General features: G+C 44.4%; 1 protein-coding gene and 1 long non-coding RNA gene across 4 annotated transcripts; one reads left to right on the plus strand and one right to left on the minus strand.

Annotated features, from left to right (window-relative positions):
- Positions 1–1,885: 1,885 nt before the first annotated feature.
- On the minus strand, positions 1,886–9,717 carry LOC102445381 (uncharacterized). 3 transcript variants are annotated; one of them, XR_012906869.1, is made up of 3 exons: positions 9,570–9,717; positions 5,152–5,191; positions 1,886–2,166 (listed from the first exon to the last, which is right to left on the minus strand). It is a non-coding gene; the product is annotated as an uncharacterized LOC102445381 (long non-coding RNA). The 3 variants fall into 3 exon arrangements; XR_012906868.1 differs by lacking the exon at positions 9,570–9,717 and adding an exon at positions 8,549–9,017; XR_012906867.1 differs by lacking the exon at positions 9,570–9,717 and adding an exon at positions 5,483–6,240.
- Positions 9,131–25,301, plus strand: ITM2A (integral membrane protein 2A). The gene is made up of 6 exons (XM_006113663.4): positions 9,131–9,302; positions 14,903–15,034; positions 15,332–15,520; positions 19,571–19,681; positions 22,615–22,765; positions 24,205–25,301. The coding sequence occupies exons 1-6, from the start codon at positions 9,219–9,221 to the stop codon at positions 24,291–24,293; spliced, it is 756 nt and encodes a 251-aa protein (XP_006113725.2). The 5' UTR covers positions 9,131–9,218; the 3' UTR covers positions 24,294–25,301.
- Positions 25,302–27,227: the final 1,926 nt, after the last annotated feature.

A 27,227-nucleotide genomic window follows, 5' to 3' on the forward strand; every position in this document is an offset into this window, starting at 1 on the left:
ATTAGGTCTTAGACAGCTAACTTATCCAGCTAACTTAACCAAACCCTGTTAACTTTGTTGCGGCTTTGCTGCTCATAGCTTAGTGAGTCTCTTCACTCCTGGAGATAAATATCACACAAGAGTGAAGCCATCATGAGTTCAGCAGAGATGCACTTTATGTGCAACTTTTTTTGTATCATTTGTAGATTAAAAAAAGACAACACATCCTTTTAACTGAAAATGGTACAGTAAGCCGCTGTTATGACAGGTGTTCTGTGGTATTTCTATTTTTGACATTTCATGTTTAAAACAGATTAAATACAGAGACACCTGTAATTTAAAGACCACGTGAGTGGAGAAGGATAACCCTTCATTTTCCATCAGGGTAACTTATTTTGGGGGAGGGGAAGTCAGAACCTCTCTTTATTTAAAACAAATAAGAAATGTAACAGATTGTAATAAATTAGGGTGCTTTCTTACTGAGATACAAATAAGGAAGCATTAATGGACTGAAATTTAGTTAGTAAATTGCCCTTAGAATTTAAAATATTCCATAAAAGTTTTACAATTTGATTGTATCTGTATGATACCTACAAATGAGTTTACTTTTCTTTAAACAATATGTGGGGAAACTCTACCCAAAAATTAACTGGAGAAATGGAAACATTGTCAGTAACATGGTACACATTAAAGGGAATTTATTCATGTTAACAGAATATAAAACTGTATTCTATTTTTTCCATTAAACTATATTCTTTTGATTCAAATATAGCTCTGCATTGCTGACAAAGCTCTACTGAAATGTTTAACTGGCTCTCCTAAAATTTTCATCCCAGTTCTGCAATCTTCTCCAGTTCACTAGTTTCATATCACAAACTTCACAGAACAGGCACTTTACAGACTGCTTCTCAGCTGTACTTGTAAATGGGGATGTACTGTTTGTGAAGTGCTGTAGACCTATTGCTTTGTCATGAATGCCATACTAACAGGTGCAAATATGCAAATATGCAAAAGAAGCAACATTAGGCAGCAAACCGGGAGATACAAGAATCAAACTAAATAAGATTTCTTGTTACTAGGCTCTCTGAAAAGTTTTGTCTGCAGTGAGAAAGTTAACCATTGCTGATCTAACAATTTGTATATAAGCACAAACCACGTTCAGTGTTCTTTCAGAAACTACAGTCATACAGGAATGAATGTGGAATGCCCTTTTATTGGCTTGTAGTTAAGCTAAGTTCAGGATACACTGGAGTTCAACTGCATTGTCAGCAACAGGCAGATTTCTTTGCTTAGACAAAAGAGGCTGGAAATTGTAATTACCTGCAGTGGTAGAGTACATGTATTGCCCCTTGGTAGCACTACATTCCAGGTGACTTGTGCAGTGGTTAAACAAAGTAGACACTCTCTGGGCTAAAGGTGAGACACCATACTGCAGTTGTTCAAACAAGTGGAGTAAAAAAAGGTGGCCAGGGATAAAGTAGTGGGGTTAACGCCACTCTCCACCCCAGTTACAGAGTCCAAGAGGACTGGCCTTTGCTCAACCCTTGGGCCAGTGGGTGGAGAGACACTGAGTATGCATCAGTCTAGAACAACCCCCACCCTGGTCAACACAGAATGGTGTTGAGAAGCCATGGAGTAAGCCATGTCCATCCCACTTCAGGCAGAGGGAGAATTGCTAGGGCATGGAGCCATTGAGGGTAGTTGTAAAGGGAAATGTAAACAAGAAGAAAAAAGGGAGACATCAGAAGACACCCCTAAATATAAAGGTTAAAAACAATGTGTCAACCAATGTGCATCAGGTCAGTTCAGTAGGAGAGATCTTGATCTTTTGGTGTTTCCTCTAAGAACATTAGCGATATTTATTTTGAGTTGCCAAAAAGAGATTCTAGATTTAATTCAACTCTGATGAAATTCCACTGACTTTATTAGCAATACATCAGAGGCTAATTTGTTGCTTTTATCATTCCTGTTTGCTGCTTGCTCTGCATCTTTTTTGGAATCTCTTGTGAAGTTTTTATCTTGTGAGTCAATTGCCGTGTGGGCAGTGCAGTTCCTATTCAGTCTTCAGTCTGAACACAGTCATTAGAGGATTTGTTTTTTTTCGCTCTGTTGCTTAATCAGTAACGACCTCTTCTTCTGAGTCTCCTTCAAACTTGCACTTCTGGTAAACAATTCCACAGCGTGTCTCTGCATACAGAGAAAATGGACTCCTGTGACTTTCCCCTAAGTGTAAATAGGTTATTTTCTCTTTAACTTAGTTGTTGTGTTTCAATAAATATCAAAGGAAGCCTACATTTTATGAAGAGACAATCAGTACAAATTACCACCAATACCTTAAAATAATGATCAAACTTTTGCCAAAAATATTAATTCACTCTCAGTGCGACAAAGAAAAACACTTCAATAAGTAATGGGAGTAGGTGGAGTGAATATCATTTGGTAATTAGTATAAGAAACAAGCAGTGCTTAACTTGTGATGAAAACTTGTTGGGTTCAAGCAACTGTTTTACATTCATAAGTGATATGGCAAGTCCAGAGGTGTCAGGGTATAAACTGCTAAGCTGAGAAGAGCTGGGACTCAGCCTTGGCAAACCCTGGCACAGATTAAGCACTGGAAACAGGTAAATAATTACAACTGGAACGGACCAGTAATAGGCCAAATTCATTGCAGTAATAACTTCATTGAAGCCAGTGAAAGTAATGATCCCTGACAATAGCTTATATGACAGAGACAATGTAAATGAGTAATATCTTTTGTTGAACAAGATTTCTGTTGGCGAGAGGGACAAGCTTTTGAGTTTACAGCAAGCTCATATTCAGATATCTGTGTAAGCTTGAAAGCTTATTTATTTCACCAACTAAAGTAGATCCAATAAAAGACATTATCTCACCTTCCTAGCTCTTCTCATATCCTGGGACCAATATGACTACAACAACATAGCAAATAGTTTACATGGACCGCCTTCACTATGATCAGTTTCAGAGTCTAAAAATACAAATGGAATGTTTACTGGGAGTCTTGGAGTGAGTGACAGAGAGAGAAAGCAAGGGTGTAGGATCACTGGTTAGGGAGTTAATAGAGAAAGAAAAAAAAATCAGAGCTGGCAAAATGAGGGAATGAAGCAGGGTGGCAGAGCGGGAAGCAGAGCTGGTGTGGGAGGGAGGTCCAGGGGCTAGACGCGAGGAGGGGGGGTGGGAAGCAGAGCTGGGGGGAAGGGTGTCCGGGGGCCACGGGGCTGGCCGGGAGGAGAGGGGGACAGGAAGCAGACCTGGCGGGGGAGGCGGGGGAAAATGCAGCCACTGGCCACAGCTGGAGTCCTTTGGGCGGCACCCCCAGCAGGCATTCCCTTTAGTTGTGAGCAGAAGCCGGGTGGAGCCGGGGAAGGGGCTGGAGCTGGGAATCACTCCACCCACTCGGGTTCTGCTCGCAACCAGATACTCCCAAGCTGGGAGGCGCTCCCAGCGCCAATCGTGGCCCCCTCTGGTCACGTGCAGAAGCCGGGTGGGGGGAGTGACTCCTGGCCCTCACCCCACCTGGCTTTTGCATGTGCCTGCAGTGCTCCCAGCGCCAATCGCGACCCTGCCTCCCAGTCGCTCCCCACCCCCGCCAGGCTTTCGTCCGGTGCCCAGCCAGGAATTCAGAAAATACCGGACATTGCACACGTGCGGTATTTTCTGAATTTTTCTACCGGACAGAGCTGAAATACCAGACTGTTCGGTAGAAAACCGAACACCTGGCAATCTGACTCCCACCCCTTCCGCAACCTTTCCCCCCACCCAAGGTAACCAATTCCATGGGAGAGGCCAGACCACACTCCAGGATATTGCCTCCAGCCTCTGAACATCCCCAGGCCCTTTACTCTCCCCATTCACAGTGGGTGCACAGCCCCATCCTTCCCGGTGGGTCAGCGTGCCTGGCAGCCGGAGATGTTGGCAGCCATGTCTCATCTTGAACCTTCCTGGCCAGCTAGAGGGCCGGGCAGCTAAACTGTGGCCCCTGCCCTCCTGGGTGACCAGGGAGCCTGGCAGCGGCACCATGGCCTCAGCCCTCCCAGGTGGTAAGAAGGCCAGACAGCTGCACCATAACCCCAGCTGTGCAGAGGGCTGGGCAGCTGTGCTGTAGCCCCAGCCATTCTGACTGGCCAGAGCATGGGCAGTTTGGAAAGGCCATGCCTACCCTTGCCTACATCACCTGCCAGACATGCCACTGCATGTGTTATGAGCACTACAGATGCCAATTTCATGCTGATTGAATAAGCAGTTTGAAGTTAAATATCCAATGAGGAGCCAATCCAGCAAAGCTTTTAAATACACCTTTAACATTAAGCATGTGAGTATCCCATTGGAAAGAGAACCACATGCTTAAGAGCTTTGCTTGGAGCCTTAATCACCAGTGTTTTGTTTAAAAAATAAAAGTAAAAATTAATCAAGATTATGTACTTATTTAGCGTCTTCTACTCAAAATCTTAGTGTTTTACAAACATTAACATGGTGTATTATACTATCTCTGTAAGGTAAGGGAATGCCTTCATTTTATAAAATGAAGAAACTGAGGCAAAGAGTTAGCATTAGTAAGAGTGAGTTTTAAAGCAGGTATCCTAGTGTTTCAAAAAATAGTGTAAACCTCTCTTCATTTTAAAAAAGTTTAACACTGGTCAGTTTATACAGTCTTAAAAAGTTTATACTGTCCAGAAAGCATGGACCAAACCATGTGAAATTATTTAAAAAAAAAACCCCACACTTTAACTTAGATATTACATCTAAGATATTGTACTAAAGATTATTCAAATTATTCATATCAAATATAAAATTTCAGATTTCAAATAGAGTATGTGATGATTAGGCTTTGTGCAGGCCATACAGCTGCAGCAAAAAGGAGAATGAATGCAGCAGTGGTACCTCTGCAACAAGATTTATCCAACCTGTTTTTGGAGCTGTCTTTTTTAAATAAGCTTTGAGGGAAACATAGCTGAACCCAGTCCTGACATGCTAAAGCTAAGAACGAAAAATAAATCTGTATCTGGTTATTTGGTAAAATGAGGAAATACTACATTTTGTGATAGGCACATTTAACAGACCTGAACAGAATTAAACAGTTTTAAATGATTTGATCATCCTCCCTTGAAGTCAAAGGCAAAATTTCTATAGATATAAAAGGAAATAGCATCATACCTGGGACCTTGAATGGGAATGACAGTGATATAGTCATCTGCTGAATAAGAGGAATACAACTGATTATTGGAATGCACTGTTCATTTTGTTTAGAGTTGTACATAGATGATGGAACTAGGGGTGCTCGTATACCCCCTGACTTGAAATTGATTTAATTACATATAGGGTTTACAATTTGGTTCAATGCCCCTCAGTATATACTTTCACTCTACAAATTGTCCCAGCGCCCCTGGATGTGTAAACATTAATGATTGCATAGTAATTACTTCTGTTCAATTACAATTTAACTCGTTAGGCTGGCTCAGTGATCAAAGCATTAGATTTGAAATACCTGGATTCCTTACTGGAAGCATAGGTTCAAATTCCAGCAGGATTGACTCAGATTTTCATCAGTCAAAAGTAGGAGTTCCATGGGGTTTGCTCTGTAAGGGTCCTTTCTCATGAGGCATTGAACACTTTAGTCTTGTTTGCCCTATGTGGCCATTAAAGATCCGTTCAAGAGAATGGGGGTCACGCAGATATGTTTTGTCAAAAATTTTCCCTTCCTCTCTGCTGTTGTGTAGCATGGTGTACTTCTGGTTGTCAGCCACCCATGCCAAAGGCATCTACTGTGTCCTAGTAACTTATATGTGCATGTGTATAGTGACTGCCCACGTACACATAGACACACATACTCTACTTATGACCCTAACAAATTCACAGCCCTGAAAAACACATCACGGGCTGTTAAATTAGTTACATTTCCCAGGGAGGCCTATGGGAGGGGGGGAATGAAAGGGGCAGGACTGGGGGCACCCCAGCCATGGGGTACTACTGTTCTCCAGGCTCCAACTGTTAGTCCAGGAAGTGAGAGAACTTCCTCTTTACATCTGCTCTTGAGGAGAAAAAGTCAAAGGTACCGGATGGCATTCACCCAAGGGTGCTCAAAGAACTCAAATGGGAAATTGCTCAACTGTGGTTTGTAACCTATCCTTTAAATCAGCTTCTGTACCCAAGGACTGGAAGACAACTAACATAATGCCAATATTACAAAAGGGCTCTAGAGGCAACCCTGGCAATTACAGACCAGTAAGTCTAACATCAGTACCGAGCAAATTAGTTGAAACAGTAGTAAAGAATAAAACTGTCAGACACGTAGAAGAACATAATTTGTTGGGCAAAAGTCAACACGGTTTCTGTAAAGGGAAATCATGTCTTACTAATATATTAAAATTCTTTGAAGGGGTTAACAAACATGTGGACAAGGGGGATCCAATAGATATAGGCTGTGTCTACATTGGCACCCTTTTCCGGAAAAGGGATGCTAATGAGACTAGTCGGAATTGCAAATGCCGTGGGGGATTTAAATATCCCCCGTGGCATTTGCATGAGCATGGCTGCCGCTTTTTTCCGGCTCGAGGCTTTGCCGGAGAAAAGAGCCAGTCTAGAGGGGATCTTTCGGAAAATAGAGCCTTTTCCGGAAGATCCCTTATTCCTGACTTTAAGAGGAATAAGGGATCTTCCGGGAAAGGCTTTATTTTCCAAAAGATCCCATCTAGACTGGCGCTTTTCTCCAGCAAAGCCCCAAGCCGGAAAAAAGCGGCAGCCATTTTCATACAAATGCAGCGGGGGATATTTAAATTCCCCGCGGCATTTGCAATTCCGACTGGTCTCATTAGCATCCCTTTTAGCATCCGGAAAAGGGTGCCAATGTAGACACAGCCACAGTGTACTTAGATTTCCAGAAAGCCTTTGACAATGTTCCTTACCAAAGGCTCTTGTGTAAATTAGGTTGTCATGGGATAAGAAGGAAGATCCTTTCATGGATTGAGAACTGGTTAAAGGAAACAAAGGGTAGAAATAAATGGTAAATTTTCAGAATGGAGAGGGGTAACTAGTGGTGTTCCCTAAGGGTCAGTCCTAGGACCAATCCTATTCAACTTATTCATAAACAATCTAGAGAAAGGGGTAAGCAGTGAAGTGGCAAAGTTTGTGGACAATACTAAACTGTTCAAGATGGTCAAATCCAAAGCAGACTGAAGAACTTCAAAAAGATCTCACCAAACTGATTGGGCAACAAAATGGAAAATGAAATTTAATGTGGATAAGTGTAAAGTAATGCACACTGGAAAAAATAACCCCAAATATACATACAATACGATGGGGGCTAATTTAGCTACAATTAATCAGGAAAGAGATCTTGGAGTTATCGTGGATAGTTCTTTGAAAATGTCCACACAGTGTGCAGCGGCAGTCAAAAAAGCAAACAGGATGCTAGGAATTATTAAAAAAGGGATAGAAAATAAGACAAAAAATATCTTACTGCCCCTATAAAAAAAAAACTATAGTACACCCACATCTTGAATACTGTATATAGATGTGGTCTCCTCACCTCAAAAAAGATATTTTGGCATTGGAAAAGGTTCAGAAAAGAGCAACTAAAATGATTAGGGGTTTAGAACGTTCCCATAAGAGGAGAGGCTAAAAAGACTGGGACTTTTCAGTTTAGGAAAGAGGAGACTGAGGGGGGATACGATAGAGGTATATAAAAGCATGACTGGTGTGGAGCGGGTGAATAAAGAAAAGTTATTTACTTGTTCCCATAATATAAGAACTAGAGGACACAGAATGAAATTAATGGGTAGCAGGTTTAAAACTAATAAAAGAAAGTTCTTCTTCACACAGCACACAGTCAACCCATGGAACTGCTTGCCAGAGGAGGCTGTGAAGGCTAGGACTAGAGTTTTAAAAAATAGCTAAATACATTAATGGAGGTTAGGTCCATAAAAGGCTATTAGCCAGGGGGTAAGGAATGGGGCCCCTGACCTCTGTTTGTCAAAGGCTGGAGAAGGATGGCAGGAGACAAATTGCTTGATCATTGTCTTTGGGCCCCTGGCACTGGCCACTGTCGGCAGACAGGATACTGGGCTAGATGGACCTTTGGTCTGACTCAGTATGGCCATTCTTATGTTCTTAAGTAACTTTCCCTTCTACAGGAAGCTGTGCAGCCTTTCGAACCCAGTGCAGAAAAGAGGGTGGAAAGTGACACTCCTCCCACATACGACAGGTTTGCAACACTCCCCCCCCCCCCCCCCACTTTCTTTTGGGTCCAGACCCTCACAATTGCACCATGAAATTGACCATTTTTTAAAATCTTCTGGCCATGAAATTGACACAAATGAACTAATACTGTCCAATAAGCAGTATTATTCTCAAGAGTTGTGTTTTTCTCCTGGCATCTTGGGAGGAAAGTTGCTTAGCTAAGACGCTAGGGACATTTTGAGTGGGTTATAGGGCAGATGGAAGGCTCAGAACAGAATGGGCTCAAGACAGGAAGGGGAAAATCTAAAATTCCTTTTGCTAAACTGCAATACACACATATGGGTGAAGGCATATAAACTAATGGCCTACAATTTACCTAGCTGAGGGATCCCATAGCTGTCCAAGTAAAATCAATGTTAACATAGTCCTAGGTGGACTTCATAGACTCAAGCCCATCTCATGTTTGGGGTCAAAACTCTGCTTCCAGCACAGCTGTTTGCATTAATTTCCTCTTCTGGGGGGTGGGTTTGGCAGGGTGCAGCAGCAAAGGGGGTTGCAACTTGCAGCATGGGACTGTCTTAGGGTGCAAACGCCTTTCCCAAGGACGGCTGGCTTGCCCCAGAAGAAAGGGGGCAGCGCGCAGCCCCTGGCTGAGCAGCAGATAACAGTGTCCTGAGCCAGTCTACATGTTTTGTTAGTCTATAAAGTGCGACCAGACCATTTGCTTGCTGTATTTTTCTGAGCCAGTCCAGGCAAACAAGGTCCCCCCCGCTTACAGCCCGCGCTGGGGTAGCCCGGCCAGCGTCAGCAGCCGACCGAGGGGAGGTTTTAACTGGGCAGGGGAGTCGAGCCCCTAGGGCGCCTCCGGATTTCAGGCGCCCCGCCCGTTGCTAAGCTCGCCTGCAGCGCAGCAGACGGCAGCATTGTGACGCGCTCGCTCAGGCCCCGCCCCCAGCACGGATTGATCTGAGGGGCGGAGTCAGGCGGCTTCGCGGCGGTGGTGGAAGGACGATCCGGGCGCCGCGCAGCACAGAGCAGGCTGCACCATGGTGAAGATCGCCTTCAGCTCCCCGTTCGCCCACAAGGACGAGCCCAAGAAGGATGCGGCCGAGGCGCTGGTGGCCGACAAGGTGCGAGAGGGGCTCTGCAGGGAACGGACTTTTCTGCCGCTGGGGGGGAACGGGGCTGCCGCCATCTTCTCACAGCGTCAGCTGCCTGGGAACGGCCATCTATAGCGCCCCAGAAGGGGCTAAAATGGCGGAGGTTGAGGGCGCCCTCTAGGGAGGGGGGTACCCCTGCCTGGTTCTCGCCTGCCAGTGAGAGGGGGTCATCTCCGCTGCCGCCCCAAGGGGAAGGGGGCCGCCTTGTCCCTGCGGGCGGGGGGCTCAGCGACTTACCCGGGGAGGGGGGTGCTGGTTTCTGTCTCAGGATCACTTGGGAATTCGAGGTGCCCTCGTAGCGGGAGGGAGGGATCCATTTTGTGTGTGGGTGGGGGGGGGGGTGTTATTGTTGGAGTCTCTAATGGAGGTCGGCAGGCGAGGCGAGCAGGCCTCTCCACAGCCATTGGCTTTCCTTTAACCCACTCGCGGCTGCGACGGCGTCTCAGATTGCGGGGCGCCCCCGGCGGGACCCGAGCTAGCCAATGTGCGGGCTGCGGAGCCTCTGGGGGGAGGGAAATGCGATCGCAGAGCCGTGCTGATGCCTCCGGGCAGCCTTCTTGAGCCCTGCATCCCAGCAGAGTCGGTTCCGTCCCGTCCTCTGCCAGCCCCTCGGCAGGCTGTAAAACCCCCTCCGGGCGCCCGGGCAACAAACAATGTCTTCGTGCCGGGGACCGCTGACACTTGAACGAGACCATCCGAGCTTTCCTTCATGATGCTACGTCTCTGCTTCTGAGCGTTGATCTCTTGCAGACGCATCCAGAGTGAAATAGACCCCCCAAAAGGGAGAAGTATTATGGAAAGAGTGAGCCCACTAACTCAAGCAGTTTGGGTATATTTTACCCAAACCACCTTGCGGGTCCAGGCCTTTTTGTCATCCAATGTTGGTTATGTCTGAGCATGCCACTGCCATTGGTGTTATTACCAAGGAAGATAGAATTGTTGTAAACCGTGTAGGGCAGGGGTGGGGGACCTTATCTGGGTCGGAGGTCTGTGACCAACAGAAAAATCAATCCGGGGCCCTACGTGAGTGAGAAGCAAAATAGCCCACTGAAGTGGCCTCGACTGAGAAGGAACTAGACACTCCTCACGCACCAAAGCCGAAGAGGGCACAGGCTAGCAGATTTTGTGTGCTCCAGATGCGTGTGTGTGGAGTGCCAGCTTGGGCTGCCCAGTGCTGGGGGTGAGGAGCATGAGCCCAAGGGGTCATATCCAGCCCCTGGACCTTAGGTTCCCCACCCCTGGTCTAGTGTTAGGGAACATCTGACTAAAATTAAGAATCCCTTCCATAAAGATCTTTCCATAAAGTAAAAAAAAAAAAAATCAGGAAAGTATTCTGTGGATTTCCCTCTCCTTCATGAGATAGTTATATATCTTATTCTACTACAGCCATTTAAAAATATGGTAAGACTATTTTCTTAAATAGTCACTATTTTCCACCATTCTCTTGCATTAGTCAGTTGTAGTCTACTTTTGGGATAACTAAACTGGTAGTTCTAGAACAGAGGTGATCAACCTGTTGGAGACAGAGAGGGGGAGTTGGAGCAAATCCCCTCCCAAAAAAACAAACAAACCCCACACACTGCCAGGAAAAAATAGGTAAAATAGGTGCTGGTACACCATCCCCGGGCATACCATCCCAAAAAAAGCACTGGGAAGGAGTGAGAGGTGCAAGCTCTGGGAGGGAATTTGGGTGTAGGAGGAAGTAGAGAAGAGGATGCTGGCTCAGGGAGGGGGCTTCAGGCTGGAGAGTGTTGGGGTCAGGGGGAGGGTTGGGGTGCTGAGCAAGCCACAGGCTTGTGGCTGTGAGGGTGCAGGAGTTTGGGCTGGGGTGCATGAGAGGCTCAGGGTAGGGAGGCTGGGAGTATGTGGGCTCAGGACACAGATTTGCAGTGTGTTGATGGAGTGTTGTGGCAGAAGACGGGATGTGAGGGTGCAGGAGTTTGGGGATGAGAGAGGCTCAGAACAGGGGGTACTAATGCAAGATAGGCTCGGGTTTGGAGTCTGGGGGGGTGCAGGAGTGTTATGATGCTCTGGCCAGATGTGGGCTTGGCCCCAATAGGGGGCTAGTTGGCTAGGCTTCATTTCTAAATAAAATATTATGTCAAACACAAAATGTTTCAGCATAGTCTTTATTTGAGGGGGGCAGAGAACCTGTTTTGAGTCAGGGGTCACTGACTTACAGAAAAGTCAGTTGGGGCTACACAAATGAGATGCAAAAAAAAACTCCTCCCGCAAGCCTCACTCGTGGCCCAACTGTGCTGGTGGGGACGTGCGCATCCAGGATGTCATACGCAGCCCCCACCCGATCCCCCTCCTCTCCCCTCCTCTTCTCCAGAGCCAGGCATCTCCTCCTTCCCCCCGCTCTAACCCAATTCCCCTCCCCCACTAACCTTATGCCCAGGTCCCGGACTGCTGCCTGCGCTCAACTGCTAGCACATACAGGCTGGGATGCTGTGCGCGACCCGGCCTGCCCGTGCAGGATATAACACAGTGTGCTGGGGGCCATGAGCGGAATGGCACGGACTGTGAGTGTGCATGTGGCTCACGGGCCCAGCTGTGAGAGCAGCTGAACTGAGCGGTTCCGGGTTCCGTCAGGAGCCACAATTTTTTTCTTCAGGAGCTGTGGGTTGGCTACTTCTGTTCTAGAAGAATAATTTAGCACTTGCTAATTTATACAGACACACAACAAGTCAGAGGCTGAGTTTTCATCTAGCTTGGGCTTTTGCATACCTGGCAGAAAAAATGCATGTTGGTTTGAGATGATACCATATCAGATACACTGTGGCTATGTCTACACTGGCAGGTTCTTGCACAAGAACAGCAGTTCTTCTGCAGAGCATCCACACTGCCTGCCCATTCTTGCAGAAGAAGATTTACAGTACAGCATGGGAAGAGAGGGCTTCTTGCACAAGAGCTACGCTTTTTTCTAACAAGTGTAAGCAGTGTAGACGCGCGGCAGGGGTTTCTTGCGCAAGAAAGCCCAATGACTAAAATGGCCATCGGAGCTTTCTTGCACAAGAGAGTGTCCACACTGCCATGGATGCTCTTGCGCAAAAGCACATGACAGTGTGTTTGTGTTCTTGCACAAGGACCCACCATTGTAGATGTAGCCTGTATGTTCAATTAATTCTCTTATATTTGGCCATAAAAATAACATGGTGGATGTATATTTTAAATAATTTTCTTTAAGTTCTACATTTTTTAAAAAATGTACATATTTGTATGTGTTATGCCCTTTACATTTTTTTTCCTTTCTCATTAAAATTAGATGAGCAGCTTGTGAAGTAAGCTACTTTATGTTGACTCATTATGCCTTTCAAAATACTCTATCAAACCAAATTACAAAAAAAAAAGTTTCACTCTAACTCCAGAGTATAAGGTAGCAGGTATTCGTAGACATGAATACCATGCAAATCCACTTAAATAAAAGTGAATGCATTTTGGCTATGTTCACTTCCTTTTTGCATTTGCTAGAATAGTGGAAAGCAAACAAATTTGTTGGTACAAATGTTTGCTGAAATAAGAAAATTAAGAGAATACCAGAAAACACTTGTACAGGATACATTTGAACTCACACATCAGAATTCACACACACAATCAGTTTATCTTATTCTAAGATAAATACGCAAAAAAAGTCTCATGACTTGTTTATAGTCAATACAAACCAATATAGCTATTCCTTCCCCCACCCCAATTATTATAAATTGAAATAAGGACCCATCTAGACTGCTTAGGGTATCTTCATCATAATTAGAACTGCAGTATTGAGTAGCATGCCAATCTTTGATTTAAATACAGTAATATGAAATGATGGGGAACTGTTTAATGGTATATAACGTGGTACAGTATCATGATGAAAAAAGCTGGGGGCAAAATAAATCTGTTCTCTATACATGTACATTTTCTTTGAAAGATGTGCCATAGTCTAAATGGCTGCATGGTGAAAGAATTCACACCACACATAATATGGAATAATTTTAAAATGATATTTTTCAACCTTCTACTAACAGCTGTTTTGCAGAGGCAATTCTTGTTAAACCAGTAGTATGCAAGCAGAATATCTGATAAATAGGTATTTGACATTGTTTAGCTGATTCTGTGAAAGTTCACATACTGAAGGAACTAAATTTTAAGTTTGTACTCAGCAAAAACATGGATATCCCTTTTTAAAAAGGAAATCAGTGGTATTCTTACAAAAGGCCCTTTTCATGTGCTTATTTGTGTTCCTATAATGCTTTGGGATACCACTGCACTAGGCGCTAGGCACAAAGAAAAGATGGTCCCTATCCCAAAGAATCTGCAATTTTAGTAATCTCTTCCTGTGCTAACTTGCTATGAGAAATCCAACCTATAGTTGTTGTTGTTTGATGTTTTGCATATGCTGTTGGGTGTGCTTGCAGTTAGCAAACATAGATAAGGGGTACACAGTAAGGTTAAGATACCACTTCTTGAGGTTTTTGCTTCCATTTCTTACACCGACTGTTACTTTACTTCTCTGAATTAAAAACACTATATGTAATCCACTTACCAGTAGTATGGACTTCTTACACAACAACAGAGGGAGAAGATCACTTAATGAATTGGAAAAGGTTATTGAGAAACTGCAAAAACTGGAGTGGGACTGGGGGTAAAAAGATGATGCTGGGTTATTTATATAGCATATGGTGGTTTTGTTTTGGTGCACTCTCTCCTGTCAGGAATAACTTTTGAAAGGAGGCCATTGTATTAAACAAGCTTTTAAAAAGCTTTGACTGAAGAAATAAAGATCTTGTCTGCTGTTTTAAAAGCTTTTGAAACTTGCTGGTGGTTTTTAAGATATCTGAGGAAGGCTAGTTAGTTATAGTGTTCTCTATTAGCTGAGCGCTTGGGTGGTCACCCAGGAGAGATTCCGATGCTGCCCAGCTGATTAGCAGAGAGCCTATAGAGCCCATCGCTTATAACAGATGTTTCTACTTGTGGTGCCCATGCACATATGCTTTGGTGCACATCACATTTATTCTGCACATGAATGGGGAACACTAGTTAGTTATTCATGTGATGATAAATAGGCTATTGAGAGGTGGCCTCAAGCTCATGAAATCTCTCTCTTGGTCATAAAACACCAATTAATTTTTGCATATTTTGAAATTGAGTCAGAAAATGGCTACTCTTTAGGTTAGAGAAAATGTTTTGTCCCACTATAGTTGTAGTCTACTGTGAACAATTATTTTGAATACTCTGAAATGAACCAGTTTTAATTTCAGAAGATGTGACATTTTTGCCCTGTTCTGGCCAAGAATGGGCCACAATTCCAAAGGCTTTTTGAAATTTCTGCTGTTAGTTATATTTTACGCTAAAAACATATTCATTGCACTTCCTTTTTAAAAAGTTGGTCCAGGTATGGTGCCAGGGTAACTTGAGTAAATGAAGCTGTCTGTATCTGAGAAGAGAGAATGTGATGTCCTATCTGGATTACAAGTCAAGCTTAAGCATTTAACCAGGTAACAGCACAAGGATGATTATAAATTCAAGGCAATTAAATTGTGTCAAATCTCTTTTTTTTTTTTTTTTTTTTTTTTTTTCCTTTAAAGGATCCAGAAATTGCAACACACGGAAATGAAAATTCATCTGGAAGGTGTTTATTGACCCTGCTGGGACTTGCATTCATTTTAGCAGGGGTTGTGGTTGGTGGAGCTTGCATCTACAAGTACTTCATGCCTAGGGTAATGTGATTTTTGTGTGTATGTGTTCAGAATAAATGTTTGGTTTTGTTAAATTTTATATTTTTGCAACCCAAATATCAGAATATTAAATAATCCTAAACAATAGGTTTGTTACATGATTTCTATCAGGGTATTGCTAAAAATTCAGGTTTAATAGCTGAAATTAATCACAGGCCTTGACACTTGAAGCTGGGGATAGAAAAAAAACTACACTACACTTTTAAATTTTAATCTAACACTAAATCAGAAGTTAAGTGGAATACCAAAAATGACAGAGCTGCCCTTTTTTATTTTTAGCATAAGGTATACCGTGGGGAAATGTGTTACTTTGAAAATGAAAATCAGGATCATGCTGTGGAACCATACTTCCTGCCCATTGCAGAAGAAGCTGATATTCGGGAAGATGATAACATAGCAATCATTGATGTTCCAGTTCCGAAGTTCTCAGATAGTGATCCAGCAGCAATTGTTCATGATTTTGACAGGGTGAGTTGGATGGTTTTTACTACCTACATGTCCTTGGATGATAGCTTTAAATGTCAGCTTACTGTGATCTTGTTTTTGAGACTCGATCTTTTCAGCATGGCACCAACAATTATGCATCTCACATTTCTAGTAATTAAATGCCTATTGATAAATTGTCTCTTGGTGTTAACAAACAAAGCTTTGCAGTCTAGATGTAAACTCTAGCTACATAAGAATGGCCGTACTGAGTCAAAGCAAAGGACCATCTAGCCCACTATCCTGTTTTCTGACAGTGGCCAATGTCAGGTGCCTCAGAGGGAATGAACAGACCAGGTAATCAAGTGATCCCTCCCATGTCACCCATTCCTAGCTTCTGACAGACTAAGGATACCATTCAAGCCCATCCTGGCTAATAGCTACTGATGGACCTATCCTCCATGAATTTATCTGGCTCATTTTTTAACCCTGTTATAGTCTTGACCTTCACAACATCCTCTAGCTAGGAGTTCCACCGCTCGACTATGCCTATCAAGAAATACTTTCAGTTGGTGACCCCTTGTTCTTGTGCTATGGGAAGAAGTAAATAACTCTTTTTTCATTAAATTTTTTCACACCAGTCATGATTTTATAGATCTCTTATCACAGCATTTTTCAGACTTGGGTTAAAGGGTCGCTCGAGTAAGCTGCTGGTGGGCCCCCGCCGCTTTGTTTACTTCATGTGTACAAAGGGATCTGTCAGTTGGTGTGTGATGTAAACACAGTGTTGTCCATGACAAATTTTGTAATTCCTGAAAATGAACTGTGCTGCAATGCTACCCAGCTGAAAACTCAGAGAATTTTGAACCTGCATAAAAACTGCTAATAAAAATAAAATCTTTAGATACAAGATGGTTTTCTCTTTTAGCTGCGTACTGGGGAAAGGGCAAGTGTGGGGGTGGCAGAAAGGAAGCTTCTGACAAACTCCTATTTTACATTTATTTTAAAAGTAGTTGTAAACCAGGAAGTAACAGCACTATTGGATTATTCATATGTTCTTGCTTCCTAGAGCTAGGACACTGTGGATGTGTTGTAAAAATATCACCGCAAACATAACCAAAATTTGTATTTAACCTTAAATATATGGATGTTACAGAGAGGAAAGTTTCCTTATAAAAATATAACAAAGGAAGCCAAGTTACTTAATTGAAGAACAATTGCCCTGAAAGTTTGGATCCCAACCAGTCTTCTCCAAAACTTGTGAGCAACACGGATATCCATCAAAATTGGGATTTTTGAAACCCCCGCCCTAATTTTTGCAAGGTTAGACTGTGGAAAATAAAAGACTGCCTAAGAAAGAAAGCAAATCTGGGAGTTATGCCACCGTGAGGAAAAATATATGAAAATGCCTCACATTTAGTGTGTTTCAATTTTCTGCTGACTCCTTTTACTTGTTTTTGTTGTATCACTTCCACTTATGTATGTTTTTTCCTTCACTCCGTGTATGCGAGGAGTGGGGAACCTTTTTTGGTTCAGGGGCTGCTAACCCGCAGAAAAATCAGTTGGGGGCCACACACAAGTGAGAAGCAAAAAACAAAAAATACCTCACTGACATGGCCCCCAACTGAAAAGGAGAAAGACACTTCCCACATTCCCTTATACACCAGAGCCGAAGGGGGCCCAGACTAGTCGATTTTTATGCCCCCCAGCTTTGGGGGGGGGAAGGAGGTGCGGGATCTGGAGTGCCAGCACAGGTTCCCCAATGAATGCCTTTTTGTGTACTTTTCTTTTTCCCTATGTTCTTACCATATTTCATGCCGCATGTAAAAAGTGTATACGCTTCTGTCTATCCAACCCCAGTTCTACATTGCTGTAAGGCAGTTCATTTAACTGCCAGAGCCTACAGGTTGGACCTCCCTGATCCAGCTCCCTTGAGACCTGAGTGGTCCCGAAGGAGGGATTTTGCTGGGCATGGGGAGGTCATGTTGGTTCCCTAACTGAGCTCCTGGACCCACCAGTACTGTTGTGGCTGCCTGCCATCCTGTCAGTGGGACTCACAGCTCCACTGTGGCTGACCCGAGGCCCTTCCAGCCCTGATACAGAGGTAGCAGCTCAGGGGGAGGCAGGTGGGAGCCAGTGGTGTTGGGGAGGTAACTTAAAGGCTAGTTCTTCGTGAGCACTAGCTCCTTCCTGCGCCCCCCTTCTCTCCGCACTGCCGCTGATACAGAGACGGGGTGGGGGACTTCATTTAACTGCAAGGGTTTGGGTGAGCCCTACTCATCAGTTAACTGTTTAGACATTTACACTGTCACATCCCATATGATAGCTATATTGCCCTGTGAGGATTCTCTAACTTTAGCTATGTGGCATTATAACATAACTGGAAAAATGTGTATAGTTTCAGAACACTAAGCCAGAACATGGATATACTATTTAGGTTTTTATAGTTACAAGAATTACTTTTCATGATACCAAGTCCTGTCTTTGAGATTAACTATATTGCTTATCATGAGAAGCTCCTTCCTTTTTAAAGCATGAAAGCTTATATCCTTGTGGTCTAGGGGTGATAGAAAGTGAGTAATCAACTAATAATGTAGTCTATAGAATTTCTATCGACTGCACAATTAGTCGATAAGGGAGGAAGCCTCCGGGAGCCATCCCCCACTATGGCTCTGCAGTGGAAATACAGGCAGTCCCCGGGTTATGTACAAGATAGGGACTGTAGGTTTGTTCTTAAGTTGAATCTGTACGTAAGTCAGAACTGGCGTCCAGATTCAGCCGCTGCTGAAACTGACCAGCAGCTGACTACAGGAAGCCCGAGGCAGAGTTGCTATGCCCCGGGCTTCCTGGAATCAGTCTCTGATCAGTTTCAACAGGCTGAATCTGGACGCCAGTTCCGACTTACATACAGATTCAACTTAAGAACCCCAGGCATCCCCAAATCAGCTGCTGCTGAACCTGATCAGTGGCTGATTCCAGGAAGCCTGGGGCAGAGCAACTCTGCCTCGGGCTTCCTGTAGTCAGCGCTGGTCAGTTTCAGCAGCGGCTGACTTGGGGACGCCTGGGGCAGAGCAGCTGGGGTGCTGCTGGGTTGCTCCAGTAGCGCCGCTCCTCAGCGCTACTGGACCAACCCAGCAGCACCCCAGCTGCTCTGCCCCAGGCGTCCTGATTCAGCCGCTGCTGAAACTGACCAGCTGCGGCTGAATCAGGACGCCTGGGGCAGAGCAGCTGGGGTGCTGCCGGGTTGGTCCAGTAGCACCCAGAGCAGCGCTGCGGGACCAACTGGCAGCGCCCCAGCTGCTCTACCACAGGCATCCGGAGAAAAGCCTGGTCTGCTGCGGGCGGGGGGGGGCGTACTAGCTGCGCCCCTCCCTCCCCCCCAGCAGACCAGGGAGACGGGGAGCAAAGCCTCTGAGGACGCCGGCAGCTGGGCAGCCACCGCGCGTCTGGGCTGTCCGCTGCCGGCGTGCTCCGCGGCTTTGCTCCCCGTCTCCCTGGTCTGCTGGTCTCCAGCAGACCAGGGAGACACGGAGCAAACCCCGTTCGTAACTGCGGATCCAACATAAGTCGGATCCGCGTAACTCGGGGACTGCCTGTATAGTAGAAGCTGGGCTGCCTACCCCACCTGGCTCTTACTACATTTGAACTGCAGAGCTACAGTGGAGGTAGCTCCTGGATCTGATGCAGGTTTTCTAAGTCCCAGCTTGTGCCAGGAACAGCAACCCCTGTGCACGGGGGAGGATCCTAGTGGTTAGCTGAGACCCTCTGCAGACAGGGGCTGCCCTGTGAGTTGCAGAGCAGCCTCTGCCTGCGGTGAGCCTGGGCATACTGCTGCTTGGCGGCAACCTCCCCTGCCTCTTGCCCACGCTGCTGCCTCTAATAGAGGCAGTAGCAGGGGAGGTGGCACTGTTGAGACGGTGCTGGGGGAACTGGCTTTTAAATTCTGTTTTGATGTTTTTAATATACAATGATCTTGGCCTGCTAGATTACTTAATGGGTTTTGTGTTTCAAAGAATCTAAGTCTGTTGTAATCATCACTAAGTAAGGTAGCACTTAATAAATTGAAAATATCTATTAAACTTCTTTCCATAATAGCTTCTGACTGCTTATCTTGACTTACAACTGGGTAAGTGCTATGTGATCCCTCTGAATACATCCATTGTTATGCCACCAAGGAATCTGATGGACCTGTTTGCAAAACTGGCGGTATGTACAACTTTTTTACCACTTTGAATAGTGCAACTAAAGGAGTGATTTCTGATAATAAATGAAGCTGCAAGTAAAAAGTTCAGTAGCAATAACTGTCCCTCTTCCCACAACCAACGTTTTCACTTCCTAGCATGTAGTCCCTTCAGCTCACTGTGCTGTTGTGATAAAGCTTCATGATTGCTCTCCAGTACACCTTTTACTTATTGAATGAATCAAGAGCTTGAATTTTCAAGGTATCTAGCTTTAAGAAAGCTAAGAACTTGCAAATAACATCAGATATGGTCACTATAGAAAAACATGCAGCAGACCTTTGAAAACAAAAGTCTGAAACTGGAAGTTATTGGAATGGCTTTTTGTGTTGGTTAAATATAAATTTTCACAAAAGAACTGTATTCAGTTGTTCTTCCAAGTTTTTGACCTCTGATCATTCACTGAAGTACCGTTTTGAGCTTATGTAATGATACTGACTTAAAACCCAATTGCCTGGCAACTGTGAACAATTTGGCACTTTTAAGGGATTCTGCCTTTTAGAGTTATAGTAAGAAAAATTTGATTTCTGCTTCCAAATGTGATTTTTAAACTCTGTTAACACTTTCCTTGGCCATGTTTTTAGATTTGCTTTTCAATTTTAGGGTTTTTAAACCCAAAAGTCAGAAAATCAGATGGCCTTTGGAAACTATTTAAAACTTCTAATATTATTCAGACTCCCTACAAACTAAAGAAAAGCAAAGTGTGTCATGTGTCATTGAAATCAGCAGACTGTAATTAATACCTCTAACCAGAGAGAGAAACTTCAAGACTGCTGGTTTCTTGGCTTAGCTACCTGTATTGGAAACAATATTAACTTTTTCTAGGAAGTCTTTATGGAAACAGACTTTATAATCCTCTCCTATGTTGTGTGTATGCCTTTTCAAAAGGAGCAGGTATTATAATATCTGAAGGAAGGGGAGTTTGTGTTAACTTATTGCGCACTGCTCTTATGATCCCATATTCTTTTATATGAAGTTGCTGCTTCTTCAGAGAAATTATATCTGCCACGGCATAAATATGTTTGGAAGTAGTAGCTGTATTCATGGTACTGGAAATAGTTTGCCTTAAAATAAAGAGAACACAAACTCTTGAATAATGGTGGGGGTTGAACCATCTGCTTAGACAGTCAGACTTAGTTTCTCCATGTGATTGGGTTGTGTGAGTAGGTCTAGCAACTTTTGGCTCCCAAGCCACACACATATGGCTCTCTTGTAGCTCGAGCTCAGCCCCCACCTCTCATTTCCCCCCCGCAGCAGGTAGCCTGCGCTAGCACTTCAGCCTCATGGCCCCCTGCAAAATTAGAGCACCAGCGCTGACTTCCTGTGGAGGGGAGAGCCCTGAGCCTCCTCTCTGGATCCAGCTTGTGGGGAAGAAGTAAAGCAAGAAGTGGCTCTGCACGCTGCCGCTTCCCTTCCCCCTCCCCTAAGCTGGGGGAGCAGCAGCATACAGACGCGCTTCCTGGAGCCTTTCCCGCTGCTCCCATTGGCTGAAACCCGGCCAATGGGAATAGGAGGACGTGCTTGGGATATGATGATGGGAGCCGCACAGGGCATGAAAACAAGTAAGTGTCCCCACCCCTACTCCCCCTCATGCACCCTCCTTCCACCAAGACCCTGCAATCCTAGCCTGCTCCTGCACCCTACATCCCCCCCCAGACCTCGCACTCTCACCCTTTCCTGCACCCTGCCTCTTGCCCAGATCTTGCACCCCCGCCCTCCCCCACTCACTGGCAGGCAGCATTGTCCCATACACTGAACCCCTCATTTTTGGCCCCACCCCAGAGCCTGGGGGGGGGCCCACAAAATCCACTAACCCTGGAATCCCTGGCCTGGGGCCTTGAACCTCAGTCCTTCCTGTCCCTCCCACCACCATGAGGCTGGAGCATCAGGGGAGTGAGGTGTTTCAGATGGGGGCCACTTGTGTGGTCACTGATTAATTTTTCAGTGGGTCAGTGGCCTCCCACCCACAAAAGGTTCCCCACCCCTGCCATAAATAGAGACAGTGTTGAAATGTTTTGTGTTGGACATAGTATTTTATTTTGTTTAAAATGAAGCCTAGCCAACAAGGCCCCAAGCAGAGCCCATTCTCCATCCGGCCACAGCGTCCTGTCCCTAGCTCCAAACCTGGGGCAGGCCTAATGGTCCGGACCCCATCTAGCCAAAGAAAGGGCTGGTGGTGACCCCCTTCCTGCTGCGGCACATGTAGGAGGGAAGGCCATGATCCAGCTGTGGCGATCTGGCCCAATGTCCAGCCACTGCTGCCTGAGTGGGTGCAGCGGCCCAGCCCAGGCCAGATAAGGTAATCTAGTCCCAGGGCCCCCCACATACTCTATTTCCCACCTCAACCGCCCTGCCCTGCCTCCTGCATCTCCCATATACTGCCCTGAGCCCCTCATACACCCCATCCCTGATTCCTGCAGCTCCATATCCACAGTCTAGCAGAAGTCCCATTAAATAAAGTCTGAGTGTCAAATGTTTCATTTATGCTATTATTAATCATCATGTCTATTATCAATAATATTAAATTGTATATTTTCAGTCATGCAAATGGGCATTCTTATAGTGGCTCTTTGTTGACCATTTGTTCTGAATTTTGATGTAGTTTGGCTCTTTGGTTTGAAAAGGTTGTCGATCCCTGGTCTATCATCTAACTATAACCAAATCACTAACTATAGCTTGAATCACTAATTTGAATGGGACCTATAATGATGAGTAGGTAATGTAAAAAATGATTCCCGTTTTTGTTTAACAATCTAGTGAACAAAATTACCATGCACAATACAGTGATGAACAAAAATTATTAATTCTTTGGTGGGTGACTGTGCAGAAAACTAATATAATTTTTTAACAAAACATTAATGACGGAATTTAACTTCTGTTTCTGTTTTTTGTTTTTTTTAGACTGGTTCTTACTTGCCTCAGACATATCTAGTCCATGAAGAAATGGTGGTAACGGAAGAGATAGATAATGTGTCTGATTTGGGCATTTTCATTTACCAGCTTTGTGTTGGAAGAGACACCTTCAGACTGCAGCGCAGAGATCAGAGAGCAGGTGAGTGTTTGTTTCTTTTAGTATAATCAATATACTACCTCAATAGAGAGGGGAAAATAGGAAACTAAACACTTCACTACAGAAACAAGTAGGCATTAATGCCCCCACTGAATGGGTTATTGCTGCCTTACCTGTGTTTTTATTTTGAAGTAGTTTTGTTCCCCTTTAGATTCTTTGAGTCTGAAGATTTTCTCCACCAGCGTGACACGGGCTATTTATAGGTTACAAAACCATTAATGATATGCCCAAAACACCAATCTGAACATGAATTCACTTTTACTCTTTTGTTTTAGTCAGAGGTCCTGAGACACTAGAGCAGGGGTGGGCAAAAGACAGGTGACTGAGCGCAGCACTCCCTTGCAGGGCAGTGGCAGACTTCACGTAATCCTCCCATCCTCAGACCTTCATTGACCTCTGGGTGGCGGGGGTAGCACGCAAAGACTCCTCCCACTGCTGTGGGCACAGGCACCTAGAGGGAGCCACCAGCTGTTCTGAATAGGTGGCAGTTCTTGCTGGCACGGCTGGGGTGCAAAGACTTCATGCATGGGGAAACACAGAAGTATCCTGGCCCCACCCCTTCCGGAGCGGCCTGGGCCCAGGCCCACTTCAGAAATTTCTGAAGTGTCCCCCCAGTCACAAATGATTGCCCTCCCCTGCTTTAGTTGGAGTCCTCAACTCTTTGTGTTCAGGTCCTGGATTATTTTGCCACTAATTTATTAGCTTTCTAAACAACGTTGTTTTTCCAAGAAGCTTTGTGGGCTTGGGAAACGGATGAGAAAAGATAGTAGTGTGGCTTATTCTTGATATTCTAGAACACTTTAATGAGATTCCATACATAGGGCAACTTTATACCCAGTTACAGAATTTTCCAGTGGCTTTATAAACTTGCTATAAAAGCTATTTTAAAATGAGCTTAAATTCATAGTGAAGGCTAACGTTCTTGTCAGTTTCTCTGTTGTAATGGTATAATGAGATGATGTTCATCAGAAACTTTTTCTCTTCATGGGTTCTGTTAAACTCTCCCTCTTCCTCCCCCCGCAAAAAATCCTGTTGCTAATAGTCAGGTGCCATGTTGGGTACCACTGTTCGATGGATGAATATGGCAAAACTAATTGGTTTAGAGAAAGCAGTTTACAGTCTGAAGGGCTAAGAAGATACTAGAAACAGAAGGAAATTTACATTTATTCATAAGTGGCAGCTAGCAACTGTTTAGCCCTAGTAAAATGTCAACATAGATTTTGAGACTAGTGTGGGGGGGGTTAATATTTAATCAGTAGTAACGACCTTTTGCACAACCATAGTGACAGCTAACTGAATTATATTGCCAGATTAAATCAATCGTATACTGTGGTCTTCTAAAAAATGTACAAATACTTCTTGCTATCTGTGCAGATCATATCTTGTAGCTTTCTAATTTACATTTTTTTTCTTCCACACAGGTATCCAGAAGCGCTCAGCTGAGAGCTGTCATATAATCAGACACTTTGCAAATTCTTTTGTGGTTGAAACAAAGATCTGTCAACAGTGAAAAAAATGGATAGAAAGTGACTATTTCACATCTTCATTAAGATGTCTGAGCTTTACAGCTTGACTTCTAAATTAAAATGTGCAGTGATAATCAGAAGCCTTATTATGAATCTCCTGTGTATTGCTTGTATTACAAAACACAAAATCACCATTTCAGCTTTCTTTGATTCTTGGTGTAACAGAATATTTTTAATGAAACTGAAATTTGAGAAGTTTAGAAAAAAAATGGTGTCCACTTATCCATTGAATGTGTCTGGCTTAGAATTTTTCTGGGAATAACAAAAAAAATAAGTTAATTGATTCCTTGCCCAGAATCAGTTCTCATACACCTCTTTTGATTTTTCACAGAATGATTACATTAATGCATAAATAATCTGTGGTTTGCACATTTAGTATAGTTCTGTAGATTTGCTCTACACTCAGTTTTCTGGTTTAACCCTTCACCCCCAACTTTTTAACATTTATCGTTAAAGATTTTGTTCTAACACCAGTTGTGAAGCATGTAAGATCTAACCTCAGTGATTATAAACCTCTAGCATTGCTTTTTCATTTTGTGCAATTACTGTATTGAACTCTTATGTATATTTGGAACCTTCTCTAAGTTTACATTTAAAATCTTTATTCTTTTGTTTGATTTTTGTGGTATTTAGTTGTCATAGATTTAGTTGTGGTTAATCTCTCACGTTTGTGTCAGTATTTTGGTTATAAATTGGTTTATCTTGTAACTTCTTGTTTTATGAAACCTCTCTTGGTATGGCCCACTTGTGGATGTAACCGTAGCTGTAAATTTAAACTACTTTGGCCTGTACACAGACTTTTTAGATCAGAACTTTTTATGAGCAAGTAGCATTAATTTCTGCAGTCAGGGTATTGACTGTTGATGAGAACTGCAGTATAAAGATGGTAAAGAATTGCTAGAGTGCTACAGATTCAAAACTTGAGTTTGTTTTAATAAGGGACTTTATATTGGCATAAATCCTGCAACCTTATAATAAATGTTTCTCTAGAATTGTGCTGTTGGTCTTAATTCATGACACTTAAAATGGTGGGTGGAGTATACCAAAAGGAATGAGAGGGAGGAGTGAAGGGAGTAAATACAATGTAATGGCCTAGCATAGTTTTAAAAAAGGTAAATGGATGCAGCCTTATGAAAGAAACTCTCCTTTATCTGCCTGATCATTCTTGTATTAGTGGGTATCTAAACTCAACTTGTAAGTTTCTGGCTCTTACAGTTGTTGGTTTTTTTTCCCCTTAAAAAAAAGGGAAGTTTTGGTTTTGGATGACATGGGAGAAGAGGACGACTTAATGTGTTTTTGTGTGTGTCCTGCATTGGGTAGTGGACTGTGGGCTGTAGTTAACCACTCCAGTGCAACTAAACCATAAAAATCATTTCACAAGGTTCTCGAGCAGGGTTAATAAAGATATATTGGGGCTTGTGTGCATGTGCGCGTACATTGAAGCATACAAAGTAATTTTCAATAATTAACTTCTGCTCTCCTCAGACAATACTAAGGATATAAGTGTGTGGTCAACTACCCAATAAGCCTAGGCTTATTGGGTAGTCAACTACAGGCAGTCCCCGGGTTACGTACAAGATAGGGACTGTAGGTTTGTTCTTAAGTTGAATTTGTATGTAAGTCGGAACTGGTACATATTGTAGGGGAAACTCTAGCCAAACATTTCTCCAGAGCTCAGTTTTATTCTCCCACACTTCACTTCCCTCAGTCCTTTATTCTCAAGCTGAGGTGTCTGCTGAGAAAAGCCGCTCCGCTAGCTTTGCGTCTCCCTGGTCTGCTGGGGGGAAGCAGCTAGTGTGGGGTTGCCTCACCCCATTTGTAAGTAGGCATCCGATGTAAGTCGGATCCATGTAACCCGGGGACTGCCTGTACTTGAATCCTCTCCTGCTCTCTCTGTATCAGAGGCAGCAAAGGGGCGGGGGGGAAGCAGGAGCCAGTTCTGTGTAGGGGGGTGTCAGCTTAAAAGCCGGTTCCCCCAGCACCATCTCTGCAGTGCCACCTCCCCTTCCCTCTGCTACTGCCTCTATTAGAGGCAGCAGTGAGGGGGAGAGAGGGCTCCTGTAAAGCAACCTCTGCCCACCGTGGAACCAGGCTCACCGAAGGCAGAAGAGACTGCTCCACATCCCGTGGAGCAGCCCTCGTCCACATCCCACGGAGCAGCCCCTGTCCACAGGGGGTCCTAGCCTCCCACTGTGACCTTGCTCATTCTGGTACGGGGACCTATCCCTGCTGTGGCTGTGGGGGTAGACCCTAACCATGGCCATCCGGTTCTTACTGCATTTCAGCTGCAGAGCTGTAATGAGGAGTAGCTCTCCGAGGCTTCCTCCCTTATCGACTAATCATGTAGTTGATAGAAATTCTATCGACTACACCAGGCCTGGGCAAAATACAGTCCGCATGATGGATGGAGACCGCCAAGCCCTGGGGTCCAGCCTGTGGAGGCAGCGGGGATCCACAGCCAGGCTTCCTTTCTGCAGCTGTCTGGCTTCCTTTCTGTTTCAAAACAAGGTGAGGGGGGAAGTTTCAGGACCGTCCCACCCGCAGCACAATCCCACTGGCAAGTTTCTGGCCAGAAAGCGGCCAATGGGAGCTGGTTGTTGGAATAACAGGAAGCCAAGAAGAACCACTCCCCCTCTTCTCTTCTCAATTATTCACTGAAGCACATGACCAGGCAGGCTGGCTGGGAAATGTTTTAAATTCTGCAAGCAGGCAGGCTGGTTTGTGTGCTGGCTAGTAAGTCTCTTGGCCACAGCCTGCCTCTGGTACTCCAGCCCCTTGCTGTCCCAACCCTCTGCTCCCCCACTCAGCATACCTAAACCCTCTGTCCCCCTCTTGTACCCATACCCCCTCTCAGATCTGGCACCCTAATCTGCCCCAAATCACAATCCCCTTCTTTCGTAGGTCACATCCCAAACCCC

This window comes from Pelodiscus sinensis, chromosome 13, assembly GCF_049634645.1.
Source record: "Pelodiscus sinensis isolate JC-2024 chromosome 13, ASM4963464v1, whole genome shotgun sequence".
NCBI lineage: Eukaryota > Metazoa > Chordata > Testudines > Trionychidae > Pelodiscus > Pelodiscus sinensis.